Source organism: Pristiophorus japonicus, chromosome 15 (assembly GCF_044704955.1).
Source record: "Pristiophorus japonicus isolate sPriJap1 chromosome 15, sPriJap1.hap1, whole genome shotgun sequence".
NCBI classification, from domain to species: Eukaryota; Metazoa; Chordata; class Chondrichthyes; family Pristiophoridae; genus Pristiophorus; species Pristiophorus japonicus.
Window position 1 is genome coordinate 119,383,754 of NC_091991.1, and position 23,770 is coordinate 119,407,523.

General features: G+C 45.1%; 1 protein-coding gene across 1 annotated transcript in view; it reads left to right on the forward strand.

Moving 5' to 3' along the window:
- The first annotated feature begins 1,136 nt into the window (after positions 1 to 1,136).
- Positions 1,137 to 23,770, forward strand: part of LOC139281017 (cytochrome P450 2K1-like) — a 35,280-nt gene continuing 12,646 nt past the window's right edge. The window contains exons 1-3 of the mRNA XM_070900880.1: positions 1,137 to 1,337; positions 15,056 to 15,218; positions 16,426 to 16,575. Of these exons, the coding sequence (XP_070756981.1) occupies positions 1,137 to 1,337; positions 15,056 to 15,218; positions 16,426 to 16,575 (514 nt within the window). The remainder of the gene's footprint in view (positions 1,338 to 15,055; positions 15,219 to 16,425; positions 16,576 to 23,770) is intronic.

Consider the following 23,770-nt stretch of genomic DNA (forward strand, 5'->3'; position numbering starts at 1 on the left):
GCCTCCAAAGCAAGTATATCCTTTTGTAAATATGCAAACCAAAACTGCACGCAGTATTCCAGGTGTGGCCTCACCACCTGTGGTACACCAATACCCTTAAATAGCTTCTAACTTAACCCCATGTGAAAGTCTTTATTTCGCTCTCTGTAACATTTTCAAAAAGTGGGGCCAAACGCAGCTTTTCATTTCCTGGCCTGCTGTCTGTGAGAATTCTCAGTTGTGATTGGCTGTTTCGGCAGCTTGTTGACTTCATTGTAGCTCTTCCCTGAGGATTCCCATTACACAGCGCTGAAATGAATTGCACATGGGGAAAGGCGAGCTTCTCATTTACTGCCGGCGGGGGAGCTTTGCTGCGCCGCTAACCGCAAACTCCGGGCCAATGATTTAAGTCAGCCGTGACTCAGTGACAGCAACACTGGCATTCAACTATCTCCACGGGGACAAATTAGCCACTCCTCAAAATGTTCCAGGGAAATTTGCGTTTCTACAATGCTCACTGAAAAATCATTTGCCAACTTTTAAACACAGCCATCTGCACGATCACAGACCTTCGGCAGACAATCAATCTGTATTCTCTTTGGCTGTGAAGATGAAAAGCTGTTTAAAAAAACGTTTTTCGAGCAAAATCACAGAAGGACTAAGAGAACGTTTTGCCAAGTGTATTAAACTGTTTCTATACAAGACAACATGGGTCCATTTTCTTTGGCTTCAGCGTTTGTGTTTCCGGTTTCACAGGATAGAATGTAATTATACAGACCCAGTACACAGGGAAGAATGTCTAATGGTTAATCTGGACCCGACCCAGTGATTTATTTGTAAATGACACCGATGTAATTGCCAGTGACGTGGAAGGGCGTGTTGCACTTTGAATATTTGGGACATCGGGGAGGGACAGTCACTCGCCCTTGGTTCGGAGAGCAGTGACCGTCCCACACTACGGTAGTGTGGGGTTTGAACCAGACCAGGTCTGGTTAGCCGGAGTGTAACAACTTAAGACCACTTCGAGCTGTGTGAGCTTAGGGTTTGGGGGCTCACCTCCCCACCATTCGCCAAGGTCATACGTTGTAACATAAACGAAAACTCCTCCCAGCGCATACCCGGTTGAAAGATTGGGTCCCACCAGTTTGGATCCCAGTATGTGGTTTGCAAGTGTTTTCTCTTTGGATGCAATCACGGTGGTGCTGCTGGGCGCTCTGACCATTATCCTGCTGGTGTATTTTAACACTGGGACTAAATCTCACCGGGTCATCAACCTCCCTCCAGGACCCGCTCCTCTCCCAGTGATTGGCAACCTGCATATGTTGGATCTGAAGAAGCCACACAAATCTTTGATGGAGGTAAGGGGCAACGAGACGCGCACAGTCAATCGGTGGCCTATTTTGCTGTTTTGCCACCTCTGAAGTGCCTTGGGAAGTTTTCTCTGTTAAAGACACTATGGTACAACAACAACTTGTATTTATATAGAACCTTTTAACGTAGTAAAATGCCACAGGAGCGTTAGAAAACAAAATTTGACACCCAGCCACAAATGGAGATGATAGAGCAGCGAGGTAGGCTTTAAGGAGTGTCTTAAAGGAGGAGAGAGGCAGAGAGATTTGGCAGGGAATTCCAGAGCTTAGGACTTTGGCGGCTGAAGGCACTGCCACCAATGGTGGAGCAAAGAAAATCAGAGATTGGGAGGGGTGAGGCCATGGAGAGATTTGAAAGCAAGGATGAGAATTTTTAAATCGAGGTGTTGCTTAACCAGGAGTCAATGTAGGTCAGCGAGCACAGAGATGATGGGTGAGCGGGACTTGGTACGAATTACGACATGGGCAGCAGAGCTTTGGATGTGTTATGTATGTAAACTTTACCAGTGTGTAAGACTTGCCTCCAGGGGACGCATCTGTGGGAGACCCCAGGGTCACCTGTACACACTGGGCAAGCAGGTATAAAAGGCAGTCTAACATGCTGCTTCCTCACTCGAGTTACATTAAAGAGACCAAGGTCACAACAGTTTGAGCTTACAGCACACTGTCTTGTGGAGTTATTTTGAACATAACAATTGGTGACGAGTAACGGATCACAAACTTTCACGCGGTTATGGCTGCCGTTGGTATTCTTGAGAGATTTGTTGCGGGTGATGATTGGGAAGCTTTCCTTGAGCGTCTTGATCAGTACTTTGTGGCCAACGAGCTGGATATGGAAGAGACCGTGGTCAAGCGCAGGGCAATTCTCTTCACCGTTTGTGGGTCCACAATATATGGTCTCATCAAAAATCTGCTAGCACCGATGAAACCAATGGAGAAGACCTATGTAGAGTTGTGCACACTGGTTCGGGAACACCTCAAGCCGAAGGAGAGCATCTTAATGGCCAGGTATCGTTTTTATACGCACTATCGCTCCAAGGGCCAGGACATGGCGAGCTATGTCGCCGATCTAAGACGCCTTGCGGGACTGTGCATATTTTCTGGATTTTGGGGGGAAATGTTAAAGGGATTTTATCATGCTTGGAATCCGTCATTCCTCGCAAACTGCTGTCTGCCGAATCCCTAGATCTGAGCAAGGCCATCATGTCCACGAACGATAACACTAAACAATATCTTTGCAGCATCGAAGATCACCGGCAAGTACTGTACATAAAATAATGCCTTCAGGCAGAACTGTACATGGCAGGGCCTACTACATGCCTGCAGAGGCCAGACCTTGGATGACTCTGAGTCCGCTGTGGGGCGTGAATGCGAATCTATTAACACCATGTTGGCGTTGCGGGGGTAATCATCGAGCCCATCAATGTCGATTCAAGCACTTCGTGTGCAAAGACTGTGGAACAATGGGGCACCTCCAGTGAATGTGGCAGAGTTGGCAGAAGATGACCGATCCGGCACGGATCACGCTGAACGAGTAAGAGAGGCAACTCAACCTGAGGCTGAAGAGGAAGTGTATGGGGTACACACCTTCACCACCAAAAGCCCTCCAATAATGTTGAAAGTCAAATTAAACGGCAATCCAGTTTCAATGGAATTGGACACGGGGATGAGTCAGTCAATTATGAGCCAGAAGGCACAAAGGCCAAAACTAAACCCGATTCACACCAAGCTGCGCACTTACACCAAAGAGCTCATACCAGTCATTGGCAGTGCGGCAGTGAAGGTTTCGTATGATGGAACTGTGCATGATTTATCACTGGATTGTACCAGGTGATGGCCCAATGCTATTCGGCAGAAGCTGGCTAGGAAAGATCCGATGGAACTGGGACGACATCAAAGCACTTTCTTCGGTGGATGATGCCTCATACACCCAAGTACTAAACAAATTCCTATTGTTATTCGAGCCAGGCATCGGCAACTTCACAGGCACTAAAGTGCAGATCCATCTAGTCCCTGATGCAAGACCCGTTCTTCACAAGGTTCGAGTGGTTCCATACATGATGCGAGAGAAAGTTGAGATCAAGCTGGACAGACTTCAAGGAGAAGGGATCATATTGCCAGTCGAGTTCAACATGTGGGCCAGTCCAATTGTTCCGGTGTTGAAAAGCGATGGGACGGTCAGAATCTGCGGGGACTACAAGATATCAATTAACCGAGTTTCGTTGCAGGACCAGTATCCACTACCTGTTCGCAATGCTAGCAAGGGGGGAAGACGTTCACCAAGCTGGATCTAACCCCTGCTTACATGACACAGGAGTTGGCTGAATCTTCAAAAAAATTGACGTGCATCAACGCACTCAAAGAACTGTTCATATACCACAGATGCCCTTTTAGGATTCGCTTGGCTGCGGCCATCTTCCAGAGGAACATGGAGAGTCTGCTGAAATCGGTTCCGCATACTGTGGTGTTTCAAGACAACATCCTGATCACTGGTTGCAACACCACCGAACACTTGCACAACCTGGCAGAGGTTCTAAAGTGACTGGACATAGTGGGACTCAGACTGAAACGCTCCAAGTGTGTTTTCCTGGCGCCAGAGGTCGAATTTCCGGGGAGAAATATTGTGGTGGACAGCATCAGACCCACGGACTCCAAGACAGAGGCCATCAAGAATGCACCCAGACCACGGAATGTGACGGAGCTACGTTCGTTCCTGGGACTCCCAACTATTTTGTTAACTTTCTACCGGGGTTAAGCACGTTGCTGGAACTTTCGTATTTATTGCTACGCAAGGGTGACGACTGGGTTTGGGGTCAATCTCAAGAGACCGCCTTTAATAAAGCCAGAAACCTGCTATGTTCTAACAAGTTACTTGTATGACCCGTGTAAACTTTTAGTACTTGCGTGTGATGCATCTTCTTCGTATGTTACATGTTGTATGTTACAGCAAGCCAATGTGTCAGGCAAACTGCAACCGGTTGCATATGCGTCCAGAAGTTTATCTAAGGCTGAAAGAGCCTACAGTATGGTTGAGAAAAAAGCATTAGCATGCATATACGGGGTTAAGAAAATGCACCAATACCTATTTGGACTCCGGTTCAAGCTCGAAACCAACCACAAACTGCTCATTTCGCTGTCCTCAGAAAGCAAAGGTATTAACACCAATGCTTAGTACCCATCTTTGGAATCAGGACGAACATTATCTGTGTATGACTATGTTATCTGCCACAGACCAGGCACTAAGAACTGTGCTGATGCCCTCAGCCGGCTACCATTGCCCACCACCAGGGTGGAAATGGCACAACCTGCAGACTTGCTTCTTGTAATGGATGCTTTTGAGAGCGAGGGGTCACCCATCACAGCTCGCCAGATCAGGACCTGAACTAGCCAGGACCCTGTGCTATCCCTAGTAAAAAGCTGCGTCCTTAATGGGAGCTGGTCGGCGAAGACGAAATTAAGCCGTTTCACCGACGCAAGGATGAAATGTGTAAGGAGGCGGTCTCTGAGGGAGTCAAGTTCCTTTCTGACAACTTGAGCGGTTCGAATAGCTCCCACTCCCTTGGGTTCTAGACTCTGGATTTATTTGGGGGATGTGACAAAGTGCAAAGGACTCTGGTTTGATGCAAAAGAACTTTGATTTTAATACAGTCAAGAAATTACAAACTTATAATTACTCTAATAACGAAGTACAATGTCAGAACTTATTCAAACTTATTAAAGAACAATACCTTACACACACAGAGGGGGTTAAAATAGGTTATAATGACTCTAATAGAGAACAACACATTACATTCAATGGGGGTTACAGTAGAATGTTGGACTCCAGGGCAGACAGGGACTATGCTTACCAATCCTTTGTGTACTTAGCGGTAGATCATGGTTTTGGGGTTTGCTGGATGCGGTAGGGTCTGCTTGCTGTACCCCGAACATCGGAGAAGACTTCTTGCTGCGCAATCTTCAGTTGGGTTGAGTCCGCTGATGCGGTAAGGCGCATTCTGGATCTGTGGGGTAAGTACCCGTTTTCTTTGGTCAGAAATAGGTTTTTACAGTCTTTTAGCTAATGTTTTACCCGTTGGTAGGTCAGGATTAGATTGTAGAGTGGAAACTTTTCGATTCTTCGGTTTTTCCCCGTTGGAGTTTTGTTTCGAGTTTGGTTGATCGCGGTGGTTTTTCATTGATACCAAGTTGGTTGTGGTCGGTTGCTGCCGCGATGGTGGTGTTCTTCCTTCCTTCAGGACTTCGAGGCTGGAGAAGTTAGTTTACAACTGTCGCGTTGGTTTCTCTCCTTGTCTTGATAGGTAGTAGCAACCTTGTAGCTACTTAGCACCCTAACCTCTGTTGACAACGGGCCAGTTATACGATTTCAGTGGTTCTAATATTGGCGCCAAATCTGTTCAGAATTCTTTGTTTAAATTTGGCGGGCTTGACTCTTTGTAATATTTTGGCGGGCTGGTTAAAAGTTGATATGTTTTGTGTGGGTTGATGTTCGAAAACTGTTTCCTGTTGGAAATATTAGCTTGGTGATTGCAATTTCCTTTTTATGCTTAGTTTTTTTTGCATACAGGCTGGATTGGGCCTTTTTATGATGTATATGCTGAAATGGTTTTCCAGTTTCAAGTTGATGGTTAGCTATCTCTGGGTCATTTGTAATGTTAATATCTCTCTTGTAGAGAAGGATTCTCGAATACCCATTTCTCCAGACAGGTTACTTTAGTCCTCACACCCAGGTAGTCTCGCTAATCAGGTTGTCTCCTGTCAGTCCTTTTAGGCCCACCCACAGCCTTGAATTTGTCTTGTAAAAGTTCAAAATTCTATTAAAGTTTGTAGTTTCTTCGATAAGCACTTTAGGATTCCAAACTTTTCGGTAGATAGTCCCAAATTAAATTTCCTTTCGAATGAGCCCAAACACGAGGAGTTCTTGTGAATTTTGCACCCCTTCAAATGTCCATCCATTTGGATTGTCACCTATGGGGAATCATGTAGTTTTGCCAAAAAAAGGCAGGGAAATGTTTATACGCGACCTGCACAGTACCCACCCAGGCATGGTCATGATGAAGACTATCGGCAGGTTGCACATTTGGTGGCCCGGCATTGACTCGGAATTGGAGTCATGCATACGCCAAGGTAACACTTGCTCACAGTTGAGCAATGCACCAAGGGAGGCCCCACTGAGTCTGTGGTCATGGCCTGGTACAGTTGAGGTGCCTGCTTCAGTTGCCTAATGCAGGCGAGCCTGTAATTATACAGTCACGGTTGTGGTAAAACTGGTCATTGACAGGTCTATATTACTGTTGTAGTGTGGTATCCTGGGGCAGGAGAAGCTGGGACTGGAAAACTTGGTTTCGACCCTATTGTGTTTTTATCAAAATGAATTCTTGGGATATGGGCATCGCTATCAAGACCAACATTTATTGCTCACAACCCTAGTTGCCCTTGAGAAGATGGTGTAAGGGCCGCCTTCTTAAACCGCTGCGTTCCAGGTGGTGAAGGTACTCCCGATGTGCTGTTAGGGAGTTCCAGGATTTTGACCAAGCAGCGATATATTTCCATGTCGAGATGGTGTGTGACTTGGAAGAAAAATTGAACCCGGTGGTGTTCTCTGGCACCTACTACCCTTGTCCTTCTCGGTGATGGTAGTCATGTGTTTGGGAGGTGCAGGATAGTGCCATTTCTTCAACTGATGTGCAAATGCTGCAGGTTTTGTGATTTCTATTTACATTTAACCTTGCGTATCAAAACTATAATTGGCAATGAAGTGATGTCAATACTGAGTGAAGATTAGTTGATAAAACATTGGTTACGTGTGCATGCGATAGAGCAATGATTTTGTTAACTAGAGTTGAGAAAGAAACTGATGTCATTGACCCAAAAGGGTCGTTGCTGGTTATAAAGGTCAATCTCAGTTAGTGTCCTTCCCTCTAGAACTGGTCCAGTAATGCCAAGGGGCTTGGATTACAAAGCCAGGGTTCAGTAGAACTGAGGGGACAGCCACTCATGAGGCCTGCTATTTCAACACAGTTATATGATGCCAAATGGTGGGAGAAATGTATCTCAATCATTTGATTGGGCATTAACACTACGTACCAGTCTAGGTGATCTGAAGCCACCCGCCCTCCAGTAAAGGAGTACTTGTTGGGTTCTGCTGCACAGTTAGTATCCCAGGGTCATGCAGCCTGCCAATTGAAGCACTCGTCATTCATTTGCCATTGTTTCTGTAGCAAGACATGGAATTACGGTGCTCTGTTACTTAGCCCTGCTGGACGCGCTCTTCCCATAAGCAGTGACAGCTGGCAATTTGGGACTAAGTCATGAGCTGTTGTGCCTCTGGGCCGAGTCTTGAAAATATGCCAAGGTGGAGGCCTTGAATGAGAGGTCAGGCAATTAGTGTCTTTGTTGTTTGAAAGTAAAGACGGCCATATTTTTCAGATGAATACTCAAGGATGGGCCATAGTAGGGCCTTATCCTGGAGTATTCCATGGATCGATACTGAAAGGGTGGCTTCTACTTCTGGCTGCATGTTCCATTCGCTTACACTGCATGTTTGATGCAAGTGCTTCGGAGAGTGGCTGATATCAACATTCTGAAGTACAGCATAATTAATCATCTTGAGTTTATCAACCCTGAGCTATAACTGGAATGCTGGAATATAGAGGATATAGCTCAGAGCTGGTTATTTACCATCAGATCAGAGAACTGCAGAGAACCATGGAAAATAATAAGATAGTGTTCCCGATGCTTGAACTTAACCACAACAGAGTACTACAACAACAACTTGCATTTATATAGCACCTTTAACGTAGTCCAAATGCCCCAAGGCACTTCACAGGAGCGTTATCAGACAAGATTTGGCACTGAGCCACATAAGGAAATAGTGGGACAGATGACCAAAAGGGTCAAAGAGTTATGTTTCAAGGCACGACTTAAAGGAAGAGCAAGAGACAGAGAGATGGTGAGGTTTAGGGAGGGAATTCCAGAGCTTAGGCAGCGGAAGGCACAGCCGTCAATGCTGGGGCAATGGAAATTAGGGAGGTGCAAAAGGCCAGAATTGGAGGAACGCAGAGATCTCGGAGGAGTTGTAGAGGTGGAGGAGGTTAGAGTTAGGGAGTGTGAAACAATAGAAGAATTTGAACACCAGAATGAGAATTTTTAAATCGAGGTGTGCCAGACTAGGAGCCAATGTGGGTCAGCGCGCAGAGAGGTGTTGGGTGAGTGGAACTTGGTGTGAAAGACACTGTGTGATTGGGAGCGAGTGTTAAAGTGAGAAGTCATGGGGAGCTCCGGGTCACAGTTGCTCACAGAACAAGAAGTTCATCAAAGTGGTCCCATGAACTTCAATTGATCCCTCCAATGCAGAAGAGACTGCATTATGATTAGTGAATGCAGAATACCGCACTGGAGGAAGTACACAAAAATTGCTGTCTCACATGGAAAGGAGTGTTTGAGACCCTGGAGAACAGTTGGGGAAGCGCTGAATGGTAGGTATCTACATCTGCTGCAGTTGTATGGGGAAAAACGGGATGTTGTCCCACAAGATGAATTTGGGGAGCTAGGAGCTAAATTTAAAAAGTAGGACCTCAAAGGTAGCAATCTCAGGATTGCTACCAGTGCCACATGCTAGTCAGAATAGGAATCGCAGGATAGCTCAGATGAATACGTGGCTTGAAGAGTGGTGCAGAAGGGAGGGATTCAAGTTCCTGGAACATTGGAACCGATTCTGGGGGAGGTGGGACCAGTACCAACCGGACAATCTGCATCTGGTCAGGACCGGAACCAATGTCCCAGGAGGAGTGTTTGCTAGTGCTGTTGGGGAGGGATTAAACTAATATAGCAGGGGTATGGGAACCTATGCAGGGAGACAGAGGGAAGTAGATGGGGGCAGAAGCAACAGATAGAAAGAAGAAAAGTAAAAGTGGAGGGCAGAGAAACCCAAGGCAAAAAGCAAAAAGGGCCACATTACAGCAAAATTCTAAAGGGACAAAATGTGTTAAGACAAGCCTGAAGGCTCTGTGCCTCAATGCGAGGAGTATTCCTAATAAAGTGGACGAATTAACTGTGCAGATAGCTGTTAATGGATATGATGTAATTGGCATTACGGAGACATGCTCTAGGGTGACCAAGGCTGGGAACTCAACATCCAGGGATATTCAACATTCAGGAAGGATAGACAAAAAGGAAAAGGAGGTGGGGTGGCATTGCTGGTTAAGGAGGAAATTAACGCAATAGTAAGGAAGGACATTAGCTTGGATGATGTGGAATCAGTGTGGGTGGAGTTACGGAATACCAAAGGGCAGAAAACGCTAGTGGAAGTTGTGCACAGACCACCAAACAGTAGTAGTGAGGTTGGGGACAGCATCAAACAAGAAATTAGGGATGCGTGCAATAAAGGTACAGCAGTTATCATGGGCGACTTTAATCTACATATTGATTGGGCTAACCAAACTGATAGCAATGCGGTGGAGGAGGATTTCCTGGAGTGTATTAGGGATGGTTTTCTAGACCAATGTGTCGAGGAACCATCCTAGACTGGGTGATGTGTAATGAGAAAGGACAAATTAGCAATCTTGTTGTGCGAGACCCCCTGGGAAAGAGTGACCATAATATGGTAGAATTCTTTATTAAGATGGAGAGTGACACAGTTAATTCAGAGACTAGGGTCCTGAACTTAAGGAAAGGTAACTTCAATTGGTATGAGATGGGAATTGGCTAGAATAGACTGGCGAATGATACTTAAAGGGTTGACGGTGGCAAACATTTAAAGATCACATGGATGAACTTCAACAATTGCACATCCCTGTCTGGAGTAAAAATAAAACTGGGAAGGTGGCTCAACCGTGGCTAACAAGGGAAATTAAGGATACTGTTAAATCCAAGGAAGAGGCATATAAATTGGCCAGAGTATGAGAGAAAGCTTGCTGGGAACATAAAAACTGACTGCAAAAGCTTCTACAGATATGTGAAGAGAAAAAGATTCGTGCAGATGTAGGTCCCTTGCAGTCAGATTCAAGTGAATTTATAATGGGGAACAAAGAAATGGCGGACCAGTTAAACAAGTACTTTGGTTCTGTCTTCACTAAGGAAGACATGAATAACCTTCTGGAAATACTAGGGGACCGAGGGTCCAGTGAGAAGGAGGAACTTAAGGAAATCCTTATTAGGTGGGAAAATGTGTTAGGGAAATTGATGGGATTGAAGGCCGATAAATCCCGAGGGTCTGATAGTCTGCATCCCAGAGTATTTAAGGATGTGGCCCTAGAAATATTGGATACATTGGTGATCATTTTCCAACAGTCTATCGACTCTGGATCAGTTCCTATGGACTGGAGGGTAGCTAATGTAACACCACTTTTTAAGAAAGGAGGGAGAGAGAAATCAGGTAATTATAGACCGGTTAGCATGGCATCAATTATTAAAGATGAAATAGCAGCGCATTTGGAAAGCAGTGACAGGATCGGTCCAAGTCGATCGGTCCAAGTCAGCATGGATTTATGAAAGGGAAATCATGCTTGACAAATCTTCTAGAATTTTTTGAGGATGTAACTAGTAGAGTGGACAAGGGAGAACCAGTAGATGTGGTGTATTTGGACTTTCAAAAGGCTCTTGACAAGGTCCCACACAACATGGTATTGGGGGTAATGTACTGATGTAGATAGAGAACTGGTTGGCAGACAGGAAACAGAGAGTCGGAATAAACGGGTCCTTTTCAGAATGGCAGGCAGTGACTAATGGAGTGCCGCAGGGCTCAGTGTTGGGACCCCAGCTATTTACAATATAGATTAATGATTTGGATGAAGGAATTGAGTGTAATATCTCCAACTTTGCAGACGACACTAAGCTGGGTGGCGTTGTGAGCTGTGAGGAGGACGCTAAGAGGCTGCAGGGTGACTTGGACAGGTTAGGCGAGTGGGCAAACACATGGCAGATGCAGTATAATGTGGATAAATGTGAGGTTATCCACTTTGGTGGCAAAAACACGAAGGTAGAATATTATCTGAATGGTGGCAGATTAGGAAAAGGGGAGGTGCAACGAGACCTGGGTGTCATGGTACATCAGTCATTGAAAGTTGGCATGCAGGTACAACAGGCCGTGAAGAAGGCAAATGGTATGTTGGTCTTCATAGCTAGGGGATTTGAGTATAGGAGCAGGGAGGTCTTACTGCAGTTGTACAGGGCCTTAGTGAGGCCTCACCTGGAATATTGTGTTCAGTTTTGCTCTCCTAATCTGAGGAAGGACGTTCTTGCTATTGAGGGAGTGCAGCAAAGGTTCACCAGACTGATTCCCGGGATGGCAGTACTGACATATGAAGAGAGACTGGATCGACTGGGCCTGTATTCACTGGAGTTTAGAAGGATGAGAGGGGATCTCTTAGAAACATATAAAATTCTGACGGGACTGGACAGGTTAGATGCAGGAATAATGTTCCAGAACCAGGGGACATAGTCTAAGGATAAGAGGTAAGCCATTTAGGACTGAGATGAGGAGAAACTTCTTCACTCAGAGTTGTTAACCTGTGGAATTCTTTACCGCAGAGAGTTGTTGATGTCAGTTGATTGGATATATTCAAGAGGGAGTTAGATATGACCCTTTCGGCCAAAGGAATCAAGGGGTATGGAGAGAAAGCAGGAAAGGGGTACTGAGGTGAATGATCAGCCATGATCTTATTGAATTGTGGTGCAGGCTCGGAGGGTCGAATGGCCTACTCCTGCACCCATTTTTTTATGTTTCTCAGTGCTCGGGCAAGGGCAGCAGCAAATTGGGGATGGTGAAAGAGTGGATAAGGGAACCAGGGAAGGAAATAGTCACTCTGGAAAGCAGAGAGGGGAAGGAAGGGAAACATATGCATGTTGATGGAATCATGTTGGGGGTGATGGAAATAGTGGAAGACAATCTGGTGAATGTGGAGGCTGGCGGAGTGGAAGGTTTGGATAAGGGGCACGTAGAGAGTCGTGGGATGGAAGTGATCAATTGTCCGCTTCTGAAAATCTTGAGTGAGGAAAAGGACAGTTTGCAGGCTCTGGTGGGGAAGGCAGGGTTAGCGGAGCAGATGCAGAAACTGAAAGGGATGGAGTTTTTACAGGAAGGAAGATGGGAAGAAGCATAATCCCAGTAGCTGTGGAAGTCTGTTGGCTTGCGTTCGATATCTGTGGAAAGCCATTGCCAGAGAGAGAAAAAAGGAAGATGGGTAGAAATCAGGCATAGTTAGTTTATTTCTCAACATTAGAGTGAAAGCAAGAAGTAACACCAACACAACCATCAATGTACTGGATCATGGGGGTGGCCTGAGTCAGATTTGGATATTGCTCCACATATCTCACAAAGAAAAACAGTTATAGCTGGGATCCATGCGGGATCCCATAGCAACAGCTTTTAATTGGAGGAAATAAGTGAAAGAGGTTGTACAAGGCGAGAACAAGTTGAGCCAGGTGGAGGAGGATGGGGCTGTACAAGAGAGAAGTGGAGGTCCTCGAAGCTGTCTTCGATGGGGATGATGGTGTCGGGCATCCCTATCGAAGACGGCTTCCAGGACCTCCTTTGGTGTCAAAAAGGAGATGATTAGGGCCTCTGCAGAATCTGAGAGCATCAAAAGGGTCAAGATGTAGGTGGTTGGAGACTAGGCAAGGAGGGAACAAATTTAGTCAAGATAAGAGGTAATTAGTTCAGTGGGACAGATTCAATCGGTGTACTGGAATAGTCCTGTCTGTGTATTTTGAAAGAAAGCCAGTCAATTCATTGAGTTACTCTGACCTGGAGCCAGAGCTTAGTCCTGTGATTAGCCTCAGGAGTTTACAAGCAGCTATAATTACTACCACTTGCTTATTTAGACCATTTGGCGACAGAGTACTGTATCAGTGGCTTTAAAAGACAAACAGGTTAGAAGCACAGCACAACCATACACCAGAGCTCAGACTACCCATGAACAATGGAGATGGTACTCAGTAAGATAATGGGACTGAAGGCAGATAAATCCCCTGGACCGGATGGCTTGCATCCTCGGGTCTCAAAAGAAGTAGCAGCAGGGATTGTGGATGCATTGGTTGTGTGATTTATTAAAATTCCCTGGATTCTGGGGAGGTCCCAGCAGATTGGAAAACTGCAAATGTAACACCCCTATTTTTAAAAAAAAAAGGAGGCAGACAAAAAGCAAGAAACTATAGACCAGTTAGCCTAACATCTGTGATTGGGAAATTGTTGGAGTCCATTATTAAAGAAACAGTAGCAGGACATTTGGAAAAGAAAAATTCGGTCAGGCAGAGTCAACATGGATTTATGAAGGGGAAGTCACGGTTGACAAATTTGCTGGAGTTCTTCGAGGATGTAACAAACAGGGTGGATAAAGGGGAACCAGTGGATGTGGTGTATTTGGACTTCCAGAAGGCATTTGACAAGGTGCCACATAAAAGGTTACTGCACAAGATAAAAGTTCACGGGATTGGGGGTAATATATTAGCATGGATAGAGGATTGGCTAACTAACAGAGAACAGAGTCGGGATAAATGGTTCATTCTCTGGTTGTCAACCAGTAACTAGTGGGGTGCTGCAGGGATCAATGCTGGGACCCCAACTATTTACAATCTATATTAACGACTTGGAAGAAGGGACTGAGTGTAACGTAGCCAAGTTTGCTGACGATACAAAGATGGGAGAAAAAGCAATGTGTGAGGAGGACACAAAAAATCTGCAAAAGGACATCGACAGGTGAGTGGGCAAAAATTTGGCAGATGGATTATAATGTCGGAAAGTGTGAGGTCATGCACTTTGGCAGAAAAAAATATAGAGCGAGTTATTATTTAAAAGGAGAAAGATTGCAAAGTGCCGCAGTACAGCAGGACCTGGGGGTACTTGTGCATGAAACGCAAAAGGATAGTATGCAGGTACAGCAAGTGATCAGGAAGGCCAATGGTATCTTGACCTTTATTGTAAAGCGGATGGAGTATAAAAGCAGGGAAGTCTTGCTACAGCTATATAAGGTATTGGTGAGGCCACACCTGGAATACAGCGTGCAGGTTTGGTTTCTATATTTACGAAAGGATATACTTGCTTTGGATGCAGTTCAGGGAAGGTTCACTAGGTTGATTCCGGTGATGAGGAAAGGTTGAGTAGGTTGGGCCTCTACTCATTGGAATTCAGAAGAATGAGAGGTGATCTTATCGAAACGTATAAGATTATGAGGGGGCTTGACCAGGTGGATGCAGAGAGGATGTTACCACTGATGGGGGAGACTAGAACTAGAGGGCAGGATCTTAGAATAAGGGCCGCCCATTTAAAACAGAGATGAGAAATTTCTTCTCTGAGGGTTGTAACTCTGTGGAATTCGCTGCCTCAGAGAGCTGTGGAAGCTGGGACATTGAATAAATTTAAGACAGAAATAGACAGTTTCTTAAACGATAAGCGGTTATGGGGAGCGGGTGGAGAAGTGGAGCTGAATCCATGATCAGATCAGCCATGATATTGAATGGCGGAGCATGCTCGAGGGATCGTATGGCCTACTCCTGTTCCTATTTCTTATGTTCTTATGCCACAGGAGCTCTTGTAGCTGTTATCAGATATTTGAGCTTATGTAAATGTTGAACTGTTGTGACATATTTTATGATAGTTTGATTGTGTAGATGAACATGTCACATTGCATTATTGAGAGAAGCATCACAAGACATGTAGTGTAAACAAAATGGAATTAATTATTCATGGAAACTTATTCCTCTTGTTTAAGCTCTCCGAGAAGTATGGCACAGTGTTCAGCATCAAGCTCGGACCCACACATGTCGTGGTGCTGACCGGCTATGAGACAGTGAAGGATGCCCTCATCAACCATCAAGATGAGTTTGGAGAAAGAGCGCGCATCCCAATATTTGAGGCAATTTCAGCGGGACATGGTAACTCTCATCTTTAACATCATTATCGTAAGACCTACAGGTTGAAATCTGGCTGCATTCGGTCTCTGTTCAGTTAGTTAATATATCAGAGTACTTTTGAGGCTGGCAAAAGTTAATTTTTCTAAAGCTTAATGTTTTAAAGGACTTTGGAAGACAGAAATAACCGGTTGAATAAGATTGATGACAAATTCACGAACTTTTACAAAACATGTTTATATTTAATCACAGAATATGTGCATAACATCTGAAAACAATAGCCTATGCATTGCATATGAAAACAATAGCCTATACACTGCATTTGGTGATGTTACTGTAACAATGCTGAACAAGTGCATTTGGCATCCTCTTTTCCACTAGTTTAACAGCGGTGTTAATATCTTAATGTCTTTATTAATGCATAAAGAAATTGAAGGATATGCTAATGAGGTTAGATGAATAGGGTGGGAGGAGGTCCGTGTGAAGCAAAAACATCAGAATAGACCAGTTAGGCTGGATGTCCTGTTTCCACTTTGACCATCTAGTCAAGCAATCCCACGTTGGGTGTAGCACGGTTTGATGATAATGGAAATATCCCTCTACGTTGCCCCCAAAAAAGTGCAGTCTACTGCCAGCTGTAGCTCAGTGGGTAGTACTCTTGCCTCTGAGTCAGTGGGCTCAAATCCCATTCCAGGAACTTGAACACTTAATCCAGGTTGACACTCCAGTGCTGAGGGAATGCTGTACTGTCAGAGTGTGCCGTCTTTCAGATGAGATGTTAAATCGAGGCCCTGTTTGCTCTCTCTCGTAAAAGATCACATGGCACTATTTCAAAGAAGAGGGTGAATGTTCTCCCCAGTGTCTTGGCCAATATTTATCCCTCAACCAACATCACTAAAACAGATTATCTGGTCATTATCACATTGCTGCTTGTAGCATTTTGCCGTGCATAAACTGCTGTGTTTCCTGCATTACAACAGTGACTACACTTCAAAAGTACTTCATTGGCTGTAAAGAGCTTTGGTACACCCTGAGGTTGTGAAAGGCGCTATAGAAATGCAAGTCGCTCTTTCTTTCTTTCTTGGTCCACTGTTTTCCATTTCCCACACCAGCTATTCCATGGGCTGTCGGCGGGAGATTACCAATTAATGTTGAGCCTCCCTTTTAATTTGGCTCAGGACTCTGAGTGTCAAAGTGTTGCGTTGTTTCTTACTGACGGATTTAATTGCAGGCATCGTTTTTGGTCACGGGGAATCATGGAAGCACATGCGAAGGTTCACAATATCCACTCTACGAGATTTTGGAATGGGCAAGAAAACCATTGAAGACAAAATAATTGAGGAAATTGATTATCTGATAAAAATGTTTGATTCTTATAAAGGTGAGTTTGTGTATAAGTAAATTAACAGAAATATAATGTTTCTTCTCTGTGTGCTTCTACTTATTTATAAAGTTTGATGTGCTTTAAAGAAACATTGGGGGAGAAATTGGAAGCATTAGTGCTGGCTGCTATGTAATGACTCAAGAGTCTGGTTACTGTAAATTCACTCAGGTGCAACCTGATCCATCTTTATTCCAGCCCGAGAGTGCCTGCGTGACAAAGACACACAGCTTATATACAAGTGACCAAGCACACATGCCACATGCGTACAGCCCGATGACCTCCGACCGCGGAGCCCTCTGGTGTCTGGTGACTCCCAAGCATTAATACATAACATCCCCCTTTTAAAATCTTTACAACAGTCTTTTTACAAATTAAGACGGTCTGGGGCTTTCCGCTTATGAGTTGATTGTCTCAGTTCAACTTTGGCTCTGAGTCCGTTGAGACTGAGGGCTGAGTAGCCAGCCGATCTGATGGGAGTGGTCATGACCACATCAGAGACTGAAGGTTCAGTGTCAGTAATGTCAGCAGAGTCCTCTGATGAGTGAACAATAGTTGGTTGGTCACCGACTGCATCTTCCTCACTCTGTTCCAGTTCATCTATGTGCCGCAGTTTAACCTGGTCAAGGTGTTTCCTGCATGTTTTCCCATTCTTGAGCACGACAATAAACACTCTGTTACCCTTCTTGGCTGTAACAGTGCCGGCGATCCACTTTGGACCTTGACCATAGTTCAATACATAAACCGGATTGTTGACAGAGATGTCACGTGACACGGCAACACGATCATGACCCATTGCTGACTTTGACGTCTGTTTTCAACACAATCATTCAAATCAGGATGAACAAGAGAAAGCCTGGTCTGAAGATTTCTCTTCATCAGTAGTTCAGCAGGAGGAACCCCAGTAAGCGTATGAGGTCTTGACCTGTAACTGAGCAATATACATGACAACCATCTCTGCAGTGAACCCTGAGTTACGCGTTTCATACTTTGCTTGATCGTTTGAACGGCACTCTCTGCTTGACCATTAGAAGCAGGCTTGAATGGAGCTGATCTCACATGTCTGATGCCATTGAGTTTCATGAACTCCTGGAACCCAAGACTTGTGAAGCAAGATCCGTTGTCGCTCACAATAATGTCAGGCAAACCATGAGTAGCAAACATGATACGAAGGCTGTCAATGGTAGCTGTAGACGTGCTGGATGACATAATAACACACTCTATCCACTTAGAATATGCATCCACTATGACAAAAAACATCTTTCCTAGGAATGGGCCTTCAAAATCAATGTGGATCTTCGACCATGGTTTGGATGGCCACGACCAAAGACTCAGCGGAGATTCCGCTGGTACTTTACTTAGCTGCATGCAAGTGTTGCACTGATGCACGCATGATTCCAGATCAGATTCAATTCCGGGCCACTATATATGAGACCTAGCAATGGACTTCTTCATGACAATACCAGGATGAGTGCTATGAAGTTCACGTACAAATCTTTCTCTACCTTTCTTGGGGATGATTACACGATTACCCCACAGTAAACAGTCTGACTGAATGGACAGCTCGTCCTTGCGACGGTTATAATATTTGGTCTCCTCATGCATCTCCATAGGTATGGCAGACCAATCACCACTGAGTGCACATCGTTTCACAACCAATAAAATAGGGTCATGGCTGGTCCAGGTCCTAATTTGTTGAGCAGTGACAGGGGTTCCTTCACTCAAAAGCATCCATTACTAACAGTAGATCTGCAGGTTGAGGTGTCTCCATCTCAGTTGTGGGTAAGGGCAGACGACTCAGTGCATCGGCACAATTCTCAGTACCAGGTCTATGATGGATAACGAAATCATAGGCAGACAATGGCCCATCTTTGAATACGTGACGATGCATCGGCATTAATACCTTTGTTTTCTGTAAACAATGAAATGAGTAGCTTGTGATCCGTTTCTAGTTCAAAACAATGACGAAACAGGTACTGGTGCATTTTTTTTACCCCATACACACAGGCCAAAGCTACTTTCTCTACCATACTGTAAGCTCTTTCCACTTTAGACAGACTTCTCAAAGCATACGCAACAGGTTGTAGCTTGCCCGATTCATTTGCTTGTTGGAGTACGCAGCGAACCCCTTATGATGAAACATCACAGGCCAATACACGGATCATAATGAACAAGCAACTTGTTTGAACATAGCAGATTCTTGGCTTTCTCAAAGGCTCTATCTTGAGATACACCCCAGAATCAGTTGTCGCATTTTCTTAGTAACACATGCAGTGGCTCTAGTAAAGTGCTCAAGCTGGGTAAGAAATTACCAAAGTAGTTGAGTATCTCAAGGAACGAACACAGTTCCATCACATTCTGAAGCCTGGGTGCATTTTTGATGGCGTCGGTTTTTGAATCAGTGGGCCTGATGCCATCAGCAGCAATCTTTCTCCCGAGGAATTCGACTTCATGTGCCGTGAATACACATTTCGAGCGTATCAGCCTGAGTCCCACTTTGTCCAGATGCTGTAGAACTTCAAGATTGTTCAGATGTTCAGCAGTGTTGCGACCTTTGACCAGAATGTCATCTTGAAACACGACAGTTCTAGGAATGGACTTCAGTAAACTCTCCATATTCCTCTGAAATATGGCTGCAGCCGAATGAATCCCAAAAGGACACCTGTTGTATACGAACAGTAATTATAAGACCGGTTAGCCTGATATCAGTAGTGGGGAAAATGTTGGAATCAATCATTAAGGATGAAATAGCAGTGCATTTGGAAAGCAGTGACAGCATCGGTCCAAATAAGCATGGATTTATGAAAGGGAAATCATGCTTGACGAATCATCTGGAATTTTTTGAGGATGTAACTAGCAGAGTGGACAAGGGAGAACCAGTGGATGTGGTATATTTGGACTTTCAGAAGGCTTTTGACAAGGTCCCACACAAGAGATTGGTGTGCAAAATCAAAGTGCATGGTATTGGGGGTAATGTACTGACGTGGATAGAGAACTGGTTGGCAGACAGGAAGCAGAGAGTCGGGATGAACTGATCCTTTTAAGAAAGGCAGGCAGTGACTAGTGGAGTGCCGCAGGGCTCAGTGCTGGGACCCCAGCTCTTTACAATATACATTAACGGTTTAGATGAAGGAATTGAGTGTAATATCTCCAAGTTTGCAGATGACACTAAACTGGGTGGCAGTGTGAGCTGTGAAGAGGACGCTAAGAGGCTGCAGGGTGACTTGGACAGGTTAGGTGAGTGGGCAAATGCATGGCAGATGCAGTATAATGTGGATAAATGTGAGGTTATCCATTTTGGGGGCAAAAACACGAAGGCAGAATATTATCTGAATGGTGGCAGATTAGGAAAAGGGGAGGTGCAACGAGACCTGGGTGCAAATGGCATGTTGGCCTTCATAGCTAGAGGATTTGAGTACAGGAGCAGGGAGGTCTTACTGCAGTTGTACAGAGCCTTGGTGAGGTCTCGCCTGGAATATTGTGTTCAGTTTTGGTCTCCTAATCTGAGGAAGGACGTTCTTGCTATTGAGGAAGTGCAGCGAAGGTTCACCAGACCGATTCCAGGGATGGCTGAACTGACATATGAGGAGAGACTGGATCAACTGGGCCTTTACACTGGATTTAGAAGGATGAGAGGGGATCTCATAGAAACGTATAAGATTCTGACGGGACTGGACAGGTTAGACGCGGGAAGAATGTTCCCGATGTTGGGGAAGTCCAGAACCAAGGGACATAGTCTTAGGATAAGGGGTAGGCCATTTAGGACTGGGATGAGGAGAAACTTCTTCACTCAGAGTTGTTAACCTGTGGAATTCCATGCCGCAGAGAGTTGTTGATGCCAGTTCATTGGATATATTCAAGAGGGAGTTAGATATGGCCCTTACAGCTAAAGAGATCAGGGAGTATGGAGAGAAAGCAGGAAAGGGGTACTGAGGGAATGATCAGACATGATCTTATTGAATGGCGGTGCAGGCTCGAAGGGCCGAATGGCCTACTCCTGCACCTATTTTCCATGTTTCTATGTTTCTATGGGTGTTGATGCAGGTGAGTTTCTTCGAAGTGTTGACAAGCTCCTGTGTCATATAGGCTGATGTCAGATCCTGTTTTGTGAATGACTTTCCACCAGCTAGCATAGCGAACAGGTCATCAGCGCTCAGTAATGGATACTGATCCTGTTTCGAAAATCGATTAATCGGAATTTTGTAGTCTCCACAAATCCTGACCGTGCCATCACTCTTCAACACAGGAATAATGAGACTAGCCCACTCATTAAACTCGATCGGTGATATGATCCCTTCACACAGCAGTCTTTCAAGCACAATTTCAACCTTCTCCCTCATCATGTACAGAACAGACCGAGCTTTGACATAGACAGGCCTCGCATTGGAGTCCAGCTGAATCTGCACCTTGGCTCCTGTAAAATTGCCAATGCCCGGTTCAAACAAAGAGGGAAGCTTTTTCAATACTTGAGCACACGAAGTATCATCCACCGAGGACAACATCTTGACATCATTCCAGTTCAGTTTGATTTTCTCGAGCCAATTCCTGCCAAATAGCATTGGACCATTACCTGGGACAATCCATAATGGTAGCTTGTGAACCACACCATCATATGACGCCTCGATTGTTGCACTGCCGAGCACCGGTATGAGTTCCTTAGTGTTAAGTACGCAACCTGGCATTGACTGGACTCCGCTTCGGTTTCGCACCCTTGGTGTCCCACAGCATGTCAAATGTCTTTTAGCTCATTATCGACTGGCTCGCACCCGTGTCCAGCTCCATTGATACAGGCACGCCATTCAGCTTCACATGAACGACTATCGGCTGGCTCTTCCTCAGGAACGAATACAGTCCATTCACTTCCTCCTTGGGTTGCGTATCCAGGCCATCACTGAACTCGTCCTCATCTTGTTCTGTTGTGGACATATTCTGTGAAGATGCCCCAATTTCGAACATCCATTGCATGAGTATTGTCTAAACCGACACTGATGAGGCCGATGATAGCCCCCACAACGCCAACAGGGTGAAATCTGATTCAAACCAGTCGGCGGGCTCTGAGTAGCAGCAGGTTTCGCGTAAGACAACAGCTCTGCCCGAAGACAACACCATTTTGCTTACAGTACTTGCCGTGCAACTCCGACTCGTCGATGATATCTGTCTCAAATTATCATCTGTCATCATGCATGCCTGGGTAGTCGCGATGGCCATTTTCAAATCCAGCGTCTCTGCAGCCAACAGCTTCCTGAGAATCACATCATGGCTGATGCCTATCACGAAGACATCACGCATCATGTCTTCCAGCATGTTCCCGAACTTACATGGCTCAGCAAGATGTTACATGTGGGCGACAAATCCCGACAGGTCCTGACCCTCAGCATGAACATGCGTGTAGAAACGGTAGCATTTTATGATGATCCCCTCTTTTGGCTTCAGATGGTTACCCACCAAGTACACAATTCCGCGTACCCTTTTTCCAGTGGAAGTACAGGCGAGAGAAGATAGAAACATAGAAGTTAGGTGCAGGAGCAGGCCATTCGGCCCTTCAAGCCTGCACTGCCATTCAATAAAATCATGGCTGATCATTCAACCTCAGTACCTCTTTTCTGCTTTTCGGCTATCATCGGCCTCATCAGTGTCGTAAGGGCCATATCTAACTCCCTTTTCAACAACTTTCTGCGGTAGAGAATTCCACAGGTTAACCAATCTCTGAGTGAAGAAGTTTCTCCTCATCTCAGTCTTAAATGGCTTACCCCTTATTCTTAGACTGTGACCCCTGGTTCTGGAACTCCTCAGCAACGAGAACATTCTTCCTGCCTCTAACCTGTCCAATCCCGTCAGAATTGTATATGTTTCTATGAGATCCCCTCTCATTCTTCTAAACTCCAGTGGATACAAGCCCAGTTGATCCAGTCTCTCCTCATGTGTCAGTCCTGCCATCCCAGGAATCAATCTGGTGAACCTTTGCTGTACCCCCTCAATGGCAAGAACATCCTTCCTCAGATTAGGAGACAAAAACTGAACACACTATTCCAGGTGAGGCCTCACCAAGGCTCTGTACAACTGCAGTAAGACCTCCCTGCTCCTGTACTCAAATCCTCTAGCTATGAAGGCCAACATGCCATTTGCCACCTTTACCGCCTGCTGTACTTGCATGCCAAACTTCAATGACTGATGTACCATGACACCCAGGTTTCGTTGCACCTCCCCTTCTCCTAATCTGTCGCCATTCAGATAATATTCCTGTTTTTGCCACCAAAGTGGATAACCTCACATTTATCCACATTATACTGCATCTGCCATGCATTTGCCCACTAACCAACCTATCCAAGTCACCCTGCAGTCTCTTAGCATCCTCCTCACAGCTCACACTGCCACCCAGCTTAGTGTCATCTGCAAACTTGGAGATATTACATTCAATCCCTTCATCTAAATCATTGATGTATATTGTAAATAGCTGGGGTCCCAGCACTGAACCGTGCGGCACCCCACTGGTCACTGCCTGCCATTCTTAAAAGGACCCATTTATTCCGACTCTTTGCTTCCTGTCTGCCAACCAGTTCTCTACCCACGTCAATACATTACCCCCAATACCATGTGCTTTAATTTTGCACACTAATCTCTTGTGTGGGACCTTGTCAAAAGCCTTTTAAAAGTCCAAATACACCACATCCACTGGTTCTCCCTTGTCCGCGCTACTAATTACATCCTCAAAAAATTCTAGAAGATTTGTCGAGCATGATTTCCCTTTCATAAATCCATGCTGATTTGGACCGATCCTGTCACTGCTTTCCAAATGCACTGCTATTACCTCAAATAATTGATTCCAACATTTTCCCCACTACTAATGTCAGGCTAAATGGTCGATAATTCCCCGTTTTCTCTCTCCCTCCTTTTTTTAAAAAGTGGTGTTACATTAGCTACCCTCCAGTCCATAGGAACTGATCCAGAGCCAGCAGAATATTGGAAAATGATTACCAATGCATCCACTATTTCTAGGGCCACTTCCTTAAGTATTCTGGGATGCATCCTATCAGGCCCTGGGGATTTATCAGCCTTCAATCCCATCAATTTCTCTAACACAATTTCCTGACTAATAAGGATTTTCTTCAGTTCCTCCTTTTTCGCTAGACCCTTGAACCCTAACTATTTCCGGAAGGTTATTTGTGTCTTCCTTAGTGAAGACAGATCCAAAGTA